The sequence below is a fragment of the Choloepus didactylus genome, chromosome 23 (genome assembly GCF_015220235.1).
Source record: "Choloepus didactylus isolate mChoDid1 chromosome 23, mChoDid1.pri, whole genome shotgun sequence".
Classification (NCBI taxonomy): domain Eukaryota; kingdom Metazoa; phylum Chordata; class Mammalia; order Pilosa; family Megalonychidae; genus Choloepus; species Choloepus didactylus.
The window spans coordinates 21,346,190-21,360,836 of NC_051329.1; the positions used below are offsets into that span (position 1 = coordinate 21,346,190).

Genomic DNA, 14,647 nt, shown 5'->3' on the forward strand with positions numbered 1-14,647 from the left:
AAAGTGTCCAATGTAACTCATCAGCAATCGGGTGCCTTTCCTGGAGGATGGCCAGTGATGTCTGGAAAACCTCTGTTAGCTGGGAAGGCATGTGGCTGGCATCTGCTCTGGAGTTCTGGTTTCAAAATGGCTTTCTTCCAGGACGTTCCTCTCTAGGCTGCAGCTCCTCAAAAATGTCACTCTTAGTTGCTCTTGGGGTGTTTGTCCTGTCTTAGCTTCTCCAGAGCAAAAGTCTGCTTTCAAAGGCTGTCTCAAAATGTCTCTGTAAGCTGCAGCTCCTCTCTCAGCTCCTGTGCATTCTTCAAAGTGTCCCTCTTGGCTGTAGCAAGCTCGCTCCTTCTGTCTGAGCTTATATAGTGCTCTAGTAAAGTAATCAAGGCCCATGCTGAATGGGCAGGGCCACATCTCCATGGAAATTATCTAATCAGAGTTATCACCTACAGTTGGGTGGGTTGTATCTCCATGGAAACACTCAAAGAATTACAGTCTAATCAACACTAATATGTCTGCCCACACAAGATTGCATCAGAGATAATGGTGTTTTGGGGGACATAATACATTCAGACTGGCACATGGATCATTCTTTGGTATCAAGTCTGAGAAATCTTTGCTTTGCCTTAGATCCTGAAGATTTTCTCCTGTATATCTTTTTCTAACAATTTTGCAGTTTTGTGTTCTATATTATTGGGCCTGTATTCTGTGGATCCATTCTGAGTCATTTTTGTACAAGGTTTGAGGTTTAGGTTGAATTTTCTTCGCCTATGGATTCCAGTTGCTTCAACATAATGTGTTGGAAAGACCATCTTTCCTCTAGTAAATTGCTTTTGCACCTTTTTCAAAAATTATTTGGGCATATTTCTGTGGGTCTATTTATGTGCTCTGTTCTGCTCCATTGATCCATGTGTCTGTCTTTCTGCCAGTCCCATACTGTCTTGAGTACTGTAACTAGATAGTAGGTCTTAATACCAGGTAAAATAATTCCTCCCACTTTGTTCTTCTTTTCCAAAATAATTTTTGCTATTTTAGGGCCTGTGCATTCCTATATAAGTTTTAAAATAAACTCACCTATGTCTACAGAAAATCTTCCCTGGATTTTGATAGGAAGTCCATTAAAACTAAAGATCAGTTTGGGGAGAATTTACTTCTTTACTATGTTGAGTCTTCCAGTCCACGAACATGGAATGTCTCTCCGTTTATGTATGTCATCTTTGATTTCTTTCATCAGCATTTTGTAATTTTTAGCATACAGATCCTATACATGTTTTGTTGGGTTTGTATCTAAGTATTCTTTTCTTTTGAGTCATCATAAATGATACTGTGTTTTTAATTTTAGTTTCCACGTGTTCATTGTTAGTATGTAGAAATGTGATTTATTTCTGTGTGTTGATATTATATCCTGTGATCTTGCTGAACTCACTGAATTAGTTCTGGGAGTTTTTTTTTTTTTTTTTTTTTTAAATTCCTTGGGATTTTCTACATAGACAATCACTTCACCTGCAAATTAGGACAGTTTTATTTCTTCCTTTCCAAACTGTACACCTTTTATTTCTTTTTCTTGCTTGATCACATTGGCTAGAAGATTCAGCACTATGTTAAAGAAGAGTGCCAAGAGTGGACATCCTTGCCTTGTTCCTGATTTAAGAAACATTCAGTATTTTACCATTAAGAGTGATGTTAGCTTTAGATTTGTTATGGATGCCCATTATTAGGTTGCAGTAGTTTCCTTCTATTTCTGGTTTACTGAATATTTTTTAATCACAATAGTTGTTGGGTTTTGTCCAAAGCTTTTTCTGCATCGGTTGATAAGATCTTATGACTTTCTTCTTTAGCCTGTTGGTGGCGGATTACATTGATTGATCGATTCTAATGTTTGACTAGTTTTGCATTCCTGGAGTTAAATCCCACTTGGTCATGATGTATAATTCTTTTTATACATTGGATTTGATTTGCTAATATTTTATGGGGGATTTTTGTGTCTTAAGTTCATGGTAGCTACTGGTCTGTAGTTTTTTTTTTTTTTGGTACTGTCTTTGGTTTTGGTATAGGGTAATAATACTGGCCTCATAAAATAAGTTGGAAAGTGTACTGTCTTTTTCTGTTTTTTTGGAAGAGATTGTGTAAAATTGATGTAAGTCTTTAAACATTTGGTAGAACTCTACAGTGAAACCATCTGGGCTTGGAGATTGCTTTTTTGGGGGACTTTTAAATTATGGATTCAATTTTTTTAATGGTTATAAGATTCTTCAGATTATGTATTTAATCTTAGTTGAGTTTTGATAGTTTCTGGGTTTTGAGGAATTGGTTCATTTCTTCTAGGTTGAATTTATGAGTGTGAAGTTATTCATACTGTTCCATAATTATTTTAATAGCTGCAGGTTCTGTAGCGATACCCCTAGTTTCCTGATATTGGTGATTTATGTCATCTTTTAAAAAATTTTTGTCAGTGTGGCTAGAGGTTTATAAATTTTAGTGAATTTTTTCTCCCTCTTGAAGACCCAGAATCTATGAATTTTCGTTTCATTGGTTTTTCTCTATTTTCTTATTTGTAATTTCATTAATTTCTGTTCTTTTCTTTATTATTCCTCCCTTCTGCTTGTCTGGGATTATTTTGTTCTTTTTTCTAATTTCTTGAGGTAGGAAATTAGATTATTGATTTGAGATCTTCTTTTCTAATATTAGTATTTTAAGTCTATAAATTTCTATCTCAACACTGCTTTAGCTGCATCCCACCTATTTTGATAAGTTGTATTTTCTTTTTTCCATGTCTGTGTATTTTTAAATTTTCTTTGAGATTTTCTCTTTGATGCATAGATTATTTTTTTTATAAGTGTATTGTTTAATTTCCAAGTGTTTAGAGATTTTCCTGTTATCTTTGTCAATGATTTTTGGTTTGATTTCCATTACAGTCAGAAAACATACTCTGTGTAATTTCGTTTCTTTTATATTTGTTTAGTAAGGTTTGCTTTATGGTCCAGATATAGTCTCTCTTGGTGACTGTTCCATGTGCACTTAAGAAAAATGTATATTCTGCTGTTGTTGGGTGGAATATTCTGTATATGTCAGTCAAACCCTGTCGGTTATTGGCAGTGTTGAGTTCTTCTGTAGTATTGTATTTTTCTGTCTAGCAATTCCCTTAGCTGCTGAGGGAGTGGGATGTTGAAGCCCCTCAGTATAATTGGAGATGTTTCATTTCTCCTTTAAGCTCTATCAGTTTTTATTTTGTGTACTTTGAGGTGCTCTTGTTTGGTGTGTACACGTTTAGGATTATTATGTGTTCCTGGTGGATTGGTCCTTTTATCATTATGTAATATTCCTTTTTCCCTCTAGTAGTTTTCTTTGCTCTGAATACTACTTTATATGATGTTAACATAACCACTTCTGCTTTTTTTTTTCTTTATCATCATTTTATTGAGATATATTCACATACCACGCAGTCATACAAAACAAATCGTACTTTCGATTGTTTACAGTACCATTACATAGTTGTACATTCATCACCTAAATCAATCCCTGACACCTTCATTAGCACACACACAAAAATAACAAGAATAATAATTAGAGTGAAAAAGAGCAATTGAAGTAAAAAAGAACACTGGGTACCTTTGTCTGTTTGTTTCCTTCCCCTATTTTTCTACTCATCCATCCATAAACTAGACAAAGTGGAGTGTGGTCCTTATGGCTTTCCCAATCCCATTGTCACCCCTCATAAGCTACATTTTTATACAACTGTCTTCGAGATTCATGGGTTCTGGGTTGTAGTTTGATAGTTTCAGGTATCCACCACCAGCTACCCCAATTCTTTAGAACCTAAAAAGGGTTGTCTAAAGTGTGCGTAAGAGTGCCCACCAGAGTGACCTCTCGGCTCGTTTTGGAATCTCTCTGCCACTGAAGCTTATTTCATTTCCTTTCACATCCCCCTTTTGGTCAAGAAGATGTTCTCCGTCCCACGATGCCGGGTCTACATTCCTCCCCGGGAGTCATATTCTACGTTGCCAGGGAGATTCAATCCCCTGGGTGTCTGATCCCACGTAGCGGGGAGGGCAGTGATTTCACCTTTCAAGTTGGCTTAGCCAGAGAGAGAGGGCCACATCTGAGCAACAAAGAGGCATTCAGGAGGAGACTCTTAGGCACAAATATAGGGAGGCCTAGCCTCTCCTTTGCAGCAACCGTCTTCCCAAGGGTAAAACTTATGGTAGAGGGCTCAACCCATCAAACCACCAGTCCCCTATGTCTGTGGTCATGTTAGCAACCATGGAGGTGGGGTAGGCGAATACCCCTGCATTCTCCACAGGCTCCTCAAGGCGACATTACATCTTTTTTTTTTTTCCTTGTTTTTCTTTCTTTTTCTTTTTTTTTTTTTTAACTTTCCCTTCTTTTTTAAATCAACTGTATGAAAAAAAAAGTTAAAAAGAAAACAAACATACAATAAAAGAACTTTTCAAAGAGACCATAACAAGGGAGTAAGAAAAAGACAGCTAACCTAAGATAACTGCTTAACTTCCAACATGTTCCTACTTTACCCCAAGAAAGTTACATAATATAGCAACATTTCTGTGAACTTGTTCCTACTATATCCATCAGAAATTAACAGACCATAGTCATTCCTGGGCATCCCCAGAACGTTAAATAGCTTATCTGTTCTTCTTGGATTATTGTTCCCCCTTCCTTAATTGCTCTCTACTGCTAGTTCCCCTACATTCTACATTATAAACCATTTGTTTTACATTTTTCAAAGTTCACATTAGTGGTAGCATATAATATTTCTCTTTTTGTGCCTGGCTTATTTTGCTCAGCATTATGTCTTCAAGGTTCATCCATGTTGTCATATGTTTCCCAAGATCGTTCCTTCTTACTGCCGCGTAGTATTCCATCGTGTGTATATACCACATTTTATTTATCCACTCATCTGTTGAAGGACATTTGGGTTGTTTCCATCTCTTGGCAATTGTGAATAATGCTGCTGTGAACATTGGCGTGCAGATATCTGTTCGTCTCACTGCTTTCCGATCTTCCGGGTATATACCGAGAAGTACAATCGCTGGATCGAATGGTAGCTCTATATCTAGTTTTCTAAGGAACTGCCAGACTGACTTCCAGAGTGGCTGAACCATTATACAGTCCCACCAACAATGAATAAGAGTTCCAATTTCTCCACATCCCCTCCAGCATTTGTAGTTTCCTGTTTGTTTCATGGCAGCCATTCTAACCGGTGTTAGATGGTATCTCATTGTGGTCTTAATTTGCATCTCTCTAATAGCTAGTGAAGCTGAACATTTTTTCATGTGTTTCTTGGCCATTTGTATTTCCTCTTCAGAGAACTGTCTTTTCATATCTTTTGCCCATTTTATAATTGGGCTGTCTGTACTATTGTCATTGAGTTGTAGGATTTCTTTGTATATGCAAGATATCAGTCTTTTGTCAGATACATGGTTTCCAAAAATTTTTTCCCATTGAGTTGGCTGCCTCTTTACCTTTTTGAGAAATTCCTTTGAGGTGCAGAAACTTCTGAGCTTGAGGAGTTCCCATTTATCTATTTTCTCTTTTGTTGCTTGTGCTTTGGGTGTAAAGTCTAGGAAGTGGCCGCCTAATACAAGGTCTTGAAGATGTTTTCCTACATTATCTTCTAGGAGTTTTATGGTACTTTCTTTTATATTGAGATCTTTGGTCCATTTTGAGTTAATTTTTGTGTAGGGGGTGAGGTAGGGGTCCTCTTTCATTCTTTTGGATATGGATATCCAACTCTCCCAGCCCCATTTGTTGAAAAGACCATTATGGCTCAGTTTGGTGACTTTGGGGGCCTTATCAAAGATCAGTCAGCCATAGATCTGAGGGTCTATCTCTGAATTCTCAATTCGATTCCATTGATCTATATGTCTATCTTTGTGCCAGTACCATGCTGTTTTGGCAACTGTGGCTTTATAATAAGCTTCAAAGTCAGGGAGTGTAAGTCCTCCCACTTCGTTTTTCTTTTTTAGAGTGTCTTTAGCAATTCGAGGCATCTTCCCTTTCCAAATAAATTTGATAACTAGCTTTTCCAAGTCTGCAAAGTAGGTTGTTGGAATTTTGATTGGGATTGCATTGAATCTGTAGATGAGTTTGGGTAGAATTGACATCTTAATGACATTTAGCCTTCCTATCCATGAACATGGAATATTTTTCCATCTTTTAAGGTCCCCTTCTATTTCTTTTAGTAGAGTTATGTAGTTTTCTTTGTATAGGTCTTTTACATCTTTGGTTAAGTTTATTCCTAGGTACTTGATTTTTTTAGTTCCTATTGAAAATGGTATCTTTTTCTTGAGTGTCTCTTCAGTTTGTTCATTTCTAGCATATAGGAACATTACTGACTTATGTGCATTAATCTTGTATCCCGCTACTTTGCTAAATTTGTTTATTAGCTCTAGTAGCTGTATCGTCGATTTCTCAGGGTTTTCTAGATATAAGATCATATCATCTGCAAACAATGACAGTTTTACTTCTTCTTTTCCAATTTGGATGCCTTTTATTTCTTTGTCTTGCCGGATTGCCCTGGCTAGCACTTCCAGCACAATGTTGAATAACAGTGGTGACAGCGGGCATCCTTGTCTTGTTCCTGATCTTAGAGGGAAGGCTTTCAGTCTCTCACCATTGAGTACTATGCTGGCTGTGGGTTTTTCGTATATGCTCTTTATCATGTTGAGGAAGTTTCCTTCAATTCCTACCTTTTGAAGTGTTTTTATCAAAAACGGATGTTGGATTTTGTCAAATGCTTTTTCAGCATCTATTGAGATGATCAATTGATTTTTCCCTTTCGAGTTTTTAATGTGTTGTAATACATTGATTGTTTTTCTTATGTTGAACCATCCTTGCATGCCTGGAATGAACCCCACTTGGTCATGGTGTATGATTTTTTTAATGTGTCTTTGGATTCGATTTGCAAGTATTTTGTTGAGGATTTTTGCATCTATATTTATTAGGGAGATTGGCCGGTAGTTTTCCTTTTTTGTAGCATCTTTGCCTGGTTTTGGTATTAGATTGATGTTAGCTTTGTAAAATGAGTTAGGTAGTGTTCCATTTTCTTCAATGTTTTGAAAGAGTTTGAGTAAGATTGGTGTCAGTTCTTTCTGGAAAGTTTGGTAGAATTCCCCTGTGAAGCCATCTGGCCCTGGGCATTTATTTGTGGGAAGATTTTTGATGACTGATTGGATCTCTTTGCTTGTGATGGGTTGGTTGAGGTCTTCTATTTCTTCTCTGGTCAGTCTAGGTTGTTCATATGTTTCCAGGAAATTGTCCATTTCTTCTACATTGTCCAGTTTGTTGCCATACAGTTGTTCATAATATCCTCTTATAATGTTTTTAATTTCTTCAGGATCTGCAGTTATGTCACCTTTTTCATTCATTATTTTGTTTATATGGGTCTTCTCTCTTTTTGATTTTGTCAGTCTAACCAGGGGCTTGTCAATCTTGTTGATCTTCTCAAAGAACCAACTTTTGGTGATATTTATCCTCTCTATTGTTTTTTTGTTCTCTATGTCATTTATTTCTGCTTTAATCCTTGTTATTTCTTTTCTTGTACTTGGTTTAGGATTGGTTTGCTGTTCATTTTCTAGCTTCTTCAGTTGATCCATTAGTTCTTTGATTTTGGCTCTTTCTTCCTTTTTAATATATGTATTTAGTGCTATAAATTTCCCCCTTAGCACTGCTTTTGCTGCATCCCATAGATTTTGGTATGTTGTGTTCTCATTTTCATTCGTCTCTATATATTTAGCAATTTCTCTTGCTATTTCTTCTTTAACCCACTGATTGTTTAGGAGTGTGTTGTTTAGCCTCCAGGTATTTGTGAATTTTCTAAGTCTCTGATGGTTATTGACTTCTAATTGTATTCCATTGTGGTCAGAGAATGTGCTTTGAATAATTTCAATCTTTTTAAATTTATTGAGGCTTGTTTTATGTCCCAGCATATGATCTATTCTGGAGAAAGTTCCGTGAGCACTAGAAAAGTATGTGTATCCTGGTGATTTGGGATGTAATGTCCTGTATATGTCTGTTAAATCTAATTCATTTATCAGATTGTTTAGCTTTTCAATTTCCTTATTGGTCTTCTGTCTGGTTGATCTATCTATAAGAGAGAGTGATGTGTTGAAGTCTCCCACAATTATTGTGGAAACATCAATTGCTTCCTTTAGTTTTGCCAGTGTTTCTCTCATGTATTTTGTGGCACCTTGATTGGGTGCATAGACATTTACGATTGTTATTTCTTCTTGCTGAATTGCCCCTTTTATTAGTATGTAGTGGCCTTCTTTGTCTCTCAAAACATCCCTGCATTTGAAGTCTATTTTATCTGAGATTAATATTGCTACACCTGCTTTCTTTTGGCTGTAGCTTGCATGAAATATTTTTTTCCATCCTTTCACTTTCAGTTTCTTTGTGTCCCTGTGTCTAAGATGAGTCTCTTGTATGCAACATATTGATGGTTCATTTTTTGTGATCCATTCTGCGAATCTATATCTTTTAATTGGGGAGTTTAATCCATTTACATTCAACGTTATAACCATGAAGGCATTTCTTGAATCGGCCATCTTATCCTTTGGTTTATGTTTGCCATATTTTTCCCTCTCTCTATTAATATCCTTTATTGTATCCATACCGAATCTCTTTAGTACTGAACCTTTCTCCAAGTCTCTCTGTCCTGTCTTTGTTTGTCTGTCTGTAGGGCTCCCTTTAGTATCTCCAGTAGGGCAGGTCTCTTGTTAGCAAATTCTCTCAGCATTTGTTTGTCTGTGAAAAATTTAAGCTCTCCCTCAAATTTGAAGGAGAGCTTTGCTGGATAAAGTATTCTTGGCTGGAAATGTTTCTCACTCAGAATTTTAAATATATCGTGCCACTGCCTTCTCGCCTCCATGGTGGCTGCTGAGTAGTCACTACTTAGTCTTATGCTGTTTCCTTTATATGTGGTGAATTGCTTTTCTCTTGCTGCTTTCAGAACTTGCTCCTTCTCTTCTGTGTTTGACAGTGTGATCAGTATATGTCTCGGAGTGGGTTTATTTGGATTTATTCTATTTGAAGTTCGCTGAGCATTTATGATTTGTGTATTTTTGTTGTTTAGAAGATTTGGGAAGTTTTCCCCAACAATTTCTTTGAATACTCTTCCTAGACCTTTACCCTTTTCTTCCCCTTCTGGGACACCAATGAGTCTTATATTTGGACGTTTCATATTATCTATCATATCCCTGAGGTCCATTTTGATTTTTTCAATTTTTTTCCCCATTCTTTCTTTTATGCTTTCATTTTCCATTCTGTCATCTTCTAGGTCACTGATTCGTTGTTCAACTTCCTCTAATCTTGTACTATGAGTGTCCAGAATCTTTTTAATTTGGTCAACAGTTTCTTTAATTTCCATAAGATCATCCATTTTTTTATTTAGTCTTGCAATGTCTTCTTTATGCTCTTCTAGGGTCTTCTTGATTTCCTTTATATCCCGTACTATGGTCTCATTGTTCATCTTTAGTTCTTTGAGTAGCTGCTCTAGGTGCTGTGTCTCTTCCGGTCTTTTGATTTGGGTGCTTGGGCTTGGGTTATCCATATCGTCTGGTTTTTTCATCTGCTTTATAATTTTCTGTTGTTTTTGGCCTCGTGGCATTTGCTGAACTTGATAGGGTTCTTTTAGGGTTTGTAGACCTATTGAAGTCCTTATCTAATTTATCAGATCTGCAGCTTCGTGGAGTACACTTTCTCTAACTAACCAGCAGGTGGCGTCCACGAGCCACCTGTTCTCCACAAGCCAGTTCTCCCCTGCTTAGCCTTTTTGGTGAGTGGGGGAGTGAGTCTTGTGGGGTCCAATTGGTGTACCAAGCTTGCGTGTGTAGTTGGTGTTGCCTGCCCTGTATGTGTGGCGTGTTTCTGGGCAGTCAGGGAGGGGGGGTGGCCCTAACAATCAAATCTCCCTGATGATCCTAGAGTTTTAACGCTGCTGCAATAGTCTAATCCTTCAGTTCAGTCCTGCCACAGTTTGTCTCTGCCACTGACCCACAAGTCTTTGGTATTGGCATATGGCTCCTGAGACTTGCAAGTGGGCCCCTCTTCCAGGCTGTGCACCCCGGGTCCTCTGTTGAGGGATGACTGTGCTATGTCACAGGTGAGTGCCGTCCCCCCGGGCAGTTCTGGGCTGCTGGGCTGTGTAGGGAGGCTCCCAGTCTGCTGAAATGATGGCTGAATGGGGCTTTGTTAATTCACACTGCTCCACCTTCCCAACTCTGGGACAATCAGCTGAGGTTGCAGGGAAGGCTAATGTCCACGCCCAGTTTTGTGGTGTGTGCCTGTTATTTGAAGCACTTCCGTCACACTGGGTTGTCTGGGGCAGCTCTGGGCTATAGGGGTGGCGATGGGCAGGAGTGTTTCCTGTCCACCAGGATGGTGGCTGTGAGCGGATACCCCCCTTTTCTTGGGAAGTTGTGGTGTTTAGTGAATTTTCTCAGCCACTGGATTATTGCCTTTTGTCTCAGAGCTCTCTTAGTTCTGCTCTTGACTTGATGTTCCCAAATTGAAAGTCTTTGAAGCTTTCTGTATTGGGCTTCTTAGAGTAATTGTTTTAGAAAAAGAAAAAAGGATTTAAAAAAAAAAAAAAAAAAGGGCCCTCTTCAGAGATCTAATGGGTTATTGAAATGCTAATAGACAAAGCAACCAGGGCCATTAAGGAAAGGTCCACAGGGCAGAGAGATCAGCTTTTCTTCGGGATTTGCATATGCGCCTCAAGGCCTGAGCTCAGCCCTTCCCCTTTCTGTGTTCACCAGAACTCCAAAAATCCTCTGCTTTTATTTTGGAGTTTTTCGTGTTGTTTTTTTTTTTCTATGCCTGTCTCCTCTCTGCTGGGCTGGCTGCTCTCAGATTCTCTGGTATCTGGTCTCAGTCTATCTGTGGTTGGAGTTTGGATCAGTAGAATGAGTTTCCGATAAGGGCTGCCACTGCAGTTCTCCCTTCTCCTTCCCGGAGCTGATAGCCCCTCCTCCCACGGGACTGAGCCTGGCAGGGAGGGGCGTGGGTCCCCTGGCCGCAAAAACTTAACAGATTTCGCTGATCTCAGCAGTTCGACATTTTCATGAGTGTTGTATGAAGTATGCCCAAAGTCAGATTGCTCTGTGGTGTCCAGTCCACGCAGTTCCTGGCTTTCTACCTACTTTCCTGGAGGAGTAACTAAAATATACAGCTCACCAGTCTGCCATGTTGCCCCGCGTCTCTCTCACTTCTGCTTTTTTTAATATTAATGTTTGCATGGTATATTTTTTTCTATCCTTTTACTTTCAACCTACCTATGTCATTGAATTTGAAGTGAGTTTTTTGTAGTCAGCATGTAATTGCATTGTGTTTTTGATCCACTTTGTCATTCTCTGCCTTTTAATTGGTGTATTTAGACCATTTACATTTAAAGTAATTATCAATACCTTAGGTCTTAAGTCTGCCAGTTTTTATTTGTTTCTGTTTGTTTCCTCTGTTTCTTGTTCTTCTGTTTCTCTTTTCTTGCCTTCTTGTAGGTTACTTGAACATTTTTAGGGTCCCATTTTGATTTATTTATAGTGTTGTTAGGTATATTGCTTTGTATAGTTTTCTTAGAGTTGCTCTGGATATTACAATATGCATGTTTGATTTATAAGTCTTCAAGGATCAGTGTTTTACTATTTCAAGTGATGTCTGGAAACCTTGTTTCCATTTAGATCCCCATGCTACCCCCATTAAAATGCCTCCTTTGTTTCAGAGAGAACCCAAGTTCATGTTGTAACAGGAACCAGTAACAAATTTGGGGGAGTGTTATGTTTATTATAAAGAGCCTCCTCTTGCATCAGTTTGTCTTCCTCTTCCTATAGATAAGTGTTACATGGATGTTTCAGTGGCTTTTCCAGATAACACATTTATTTCTTTTGTGACAGAGATGTGTGTTGCCATCCACTGGTGACAAAAGGCAAGTTATTTTGATGAGGATGTTTTAAGTTTGAACCTCTGTTACTTTTTCTTTTAGTTGTCCATCAATGTGTATGACTACAACTGCCATGTCGACCTCATCAAGCTGCTCCGGCTGGAGGGGGAGCTTACTAAAGTGAGGATGGCCCGACAGAAGATGAGTGAGATTTTTCCACTGACTGAAGGTAACGCTTCAGCAGTCAGTCTGCTTTTATTAACACAGAATTGAAAAAGATTGTACAATTTTTTCAATGCCAGAAGTGGGCATCCTTATAGAAAATTTGGGAAGTATAGTGCAGTAGAAAGAAGAAAACCAAGCTTTCAAAATCAGTACTTTTTATTGTATCTTATTGCTGTTTTTTGCAAAACATAGTTGTGATCATACAATGATGAATATTTCGAATCCTGATTTTTTAATGTTAATGTTATGACAAAAACTATCTGTGTAATTAACCTTCCTGCTGTTTTCTCTATTCCTGAGTCCAGTATTTATATATTTAATAAATTGTTAGAGCCACAAAATTATAAATATGGTTTAATTAAACTTTTAGAAATAATTTTTAAAGATTATTGTTTCATTCTGTATTATTTCACAGTGGTTGGGCCTTTAGTTGTTTCTACTTACTTGCTTTTCAGAAACATAATTGCACTGAGCAGCCTTGTAGTTAAATTTTCATGAATATCATTAATTGATTTTTTGAGCAGGAGTCAGAAAAGCTTGGTCCTAGTTCCAGCTCTGGCCCCCCACCCCCACCCAAAGCGTAACTGTGAGTGTGGATGCTGAAATCAGATTGCCTGGATTCTATCCTGGCTACACATACAGTATATGTGACCTTAACCAAATGATACAAACATTCTAAGACTCAGTTTTTTTTTTTTTATATACAGTTTTATTGAGATATATCACACACCCTACAGTCATCCATAGTGTTGATTATTCACAGTACCATAGTATAGTTGTGCGTTCATCAACAGAATCAAGCTTTGAACATTTTTCTACTTCAATAAATAAATAAATAAATAAAAATAGAAATAAAAAAATATACACAAAACATTCCACTCCCCATATCCCACCCTATTTTTCATTTAGTTTTTGTCCCTATTTTCTACTCATCTGTCCATACACTGGACAAAGGGAGTGTGAGCCACAAGGTTTTCACAATCACATAGTCACACCATGTAAACTACATAGTTAAGCAGTCATCTTCAAGAATCAAGGTTACTGGGTTGCAGTTCAGCAGTTTCAGGTATTTCTTTCTAGCTATCCTAGTACCCTAAAAACTAAAAAAGGGTATCGATATAGAGCATAAGAATGCCCTCCAGAGTGACCTCTCTACTCTATTTGATATCTCTTGGCCACTGAAACTTTGTTTCATTTCTCTTCCCCTTTTGGTTGAGAAGGTTTTCTGAATCTCACATTGCCATGTCCAGGCTCATCCCTGGGAGTCATGTCCCATGTAGTGGGGAGGGTAGTGAGTTCACCTGCTGCATGGGCTTAGAGAGAGAGAGAGCAACAAAGAGGTTCTCTGGGGGAGACTCTTAGGCACACTTATAAGTAAGCTTAGCCTCTACTATGCAGTAACAAGCTTCATAAGGGCAAGCCCCAAGATCGGGGGTTCCGCCTACTGAATTGGTAGTCCTCAGTGTTTGTGAGAATATCAATAATAATCCAGGTAGGGGAGTCCAGCATTTTCGCATTTTTCCATAGTTCCTCAGGGGTGCCCTGCAAATATATTTTTATTCTCTGCCCAAATTACTTTCGGATATATTGGTATTTCACACTAACCTGTACAAACCTACCAGATCTCACTTCCTATTCAAAGTTCCATGTAATTATGGTGTTTGAATAAACTGACCATAGAAGTTAAATTGTTTAGTGTGCTACAGAAAATACAGGTCCTGCACCAAATAAACATCTCTTCCCTTAGTTTCACATAGAAGTTGAAGTTTTAAAACACAGTCAATATAGTCCTTTATCCTTTGGTCTGATTTACCTTAGTCCTAGCCAGATCTGCTTCATTCATATCTCTAATTGAGGTCTGAACTTTTTCAGCTTTTTTAACAGTTGATGTATGAGGTTGTGCTGACATTCAGTTCATAGCTGCTGAGCTCTAGCTCTGAGTTTCAGGTGTCACACAGATACCCAGAGTTCCAGAGACCAATCAGGTTATTCACAAAGAGCTCAGCGCCTCGGAATTTGGAGATAACCCATTACAATTCAGGAATAGATGTGACTGCTGTAAGAGCTTACAATCTAGGAACCGTTCCCCTGATAACCTGTGCTCTTAAGATTCAATTCTCAGAGTTTACACATTATAGTTAGTCCATATTAGTGAGGCATTATAATGTTTGTCTTTTTGTTTCTGGTGTACTTCACTGAAAATGCTGTCCTCAAGGTCCATTCACCTAGTTGTGTGTAAGACTCAGTTTTCCCAGCAGTAAAATAAAGTTGACAATAGTTTCAGCTTTCCAGTACATGATTAGATGAGTATTCCATGAATAATACTTAATGCATGCCTGGCATGCTGTAAAATGCTTAGATAGATGCTGCTATTATTAATGATACTGTCATATTCCTTCCAGGATTATGATAAAGATGGAAAGAGAAAATATATGTGTAAGTACTTTGCAAAATTCAAAATGCCCAACAGGTGTAGGACATTTTGATTTTAGGATTTGATCTCATTTGGAAGCATAAGACCTTCTGTGTGTTGGTTCA

The 14,647-nt window shown here is 38.0% G+C and overlaps 1 protein-coding gene across 2 annotated transcripts in view; it reads left to right on the plus strand.

Moving 5' to 3' along the window:
* Window positions 1-14,647, plus strand: part of SART3 (spliceosome associated factor 3, U4/U6 recycling protein) — a 67,415-nt gene that overhangs the window by 14,236 nt on the left and 38,532 nt on the right. For both annotated transcript variants that reach the window (XM_037816749.1, XM_037816750.1), the window contains exon 2: window positions 11,987-12,113. In XM_037816749.1, coding sequence (XP_037672677.1) covers window positions 11,987-12,113 — 127 coding nt within the window. The remainder of the gene's footprint in view (window positions 1-11,986; window positions 12,114-14,647) is intronic.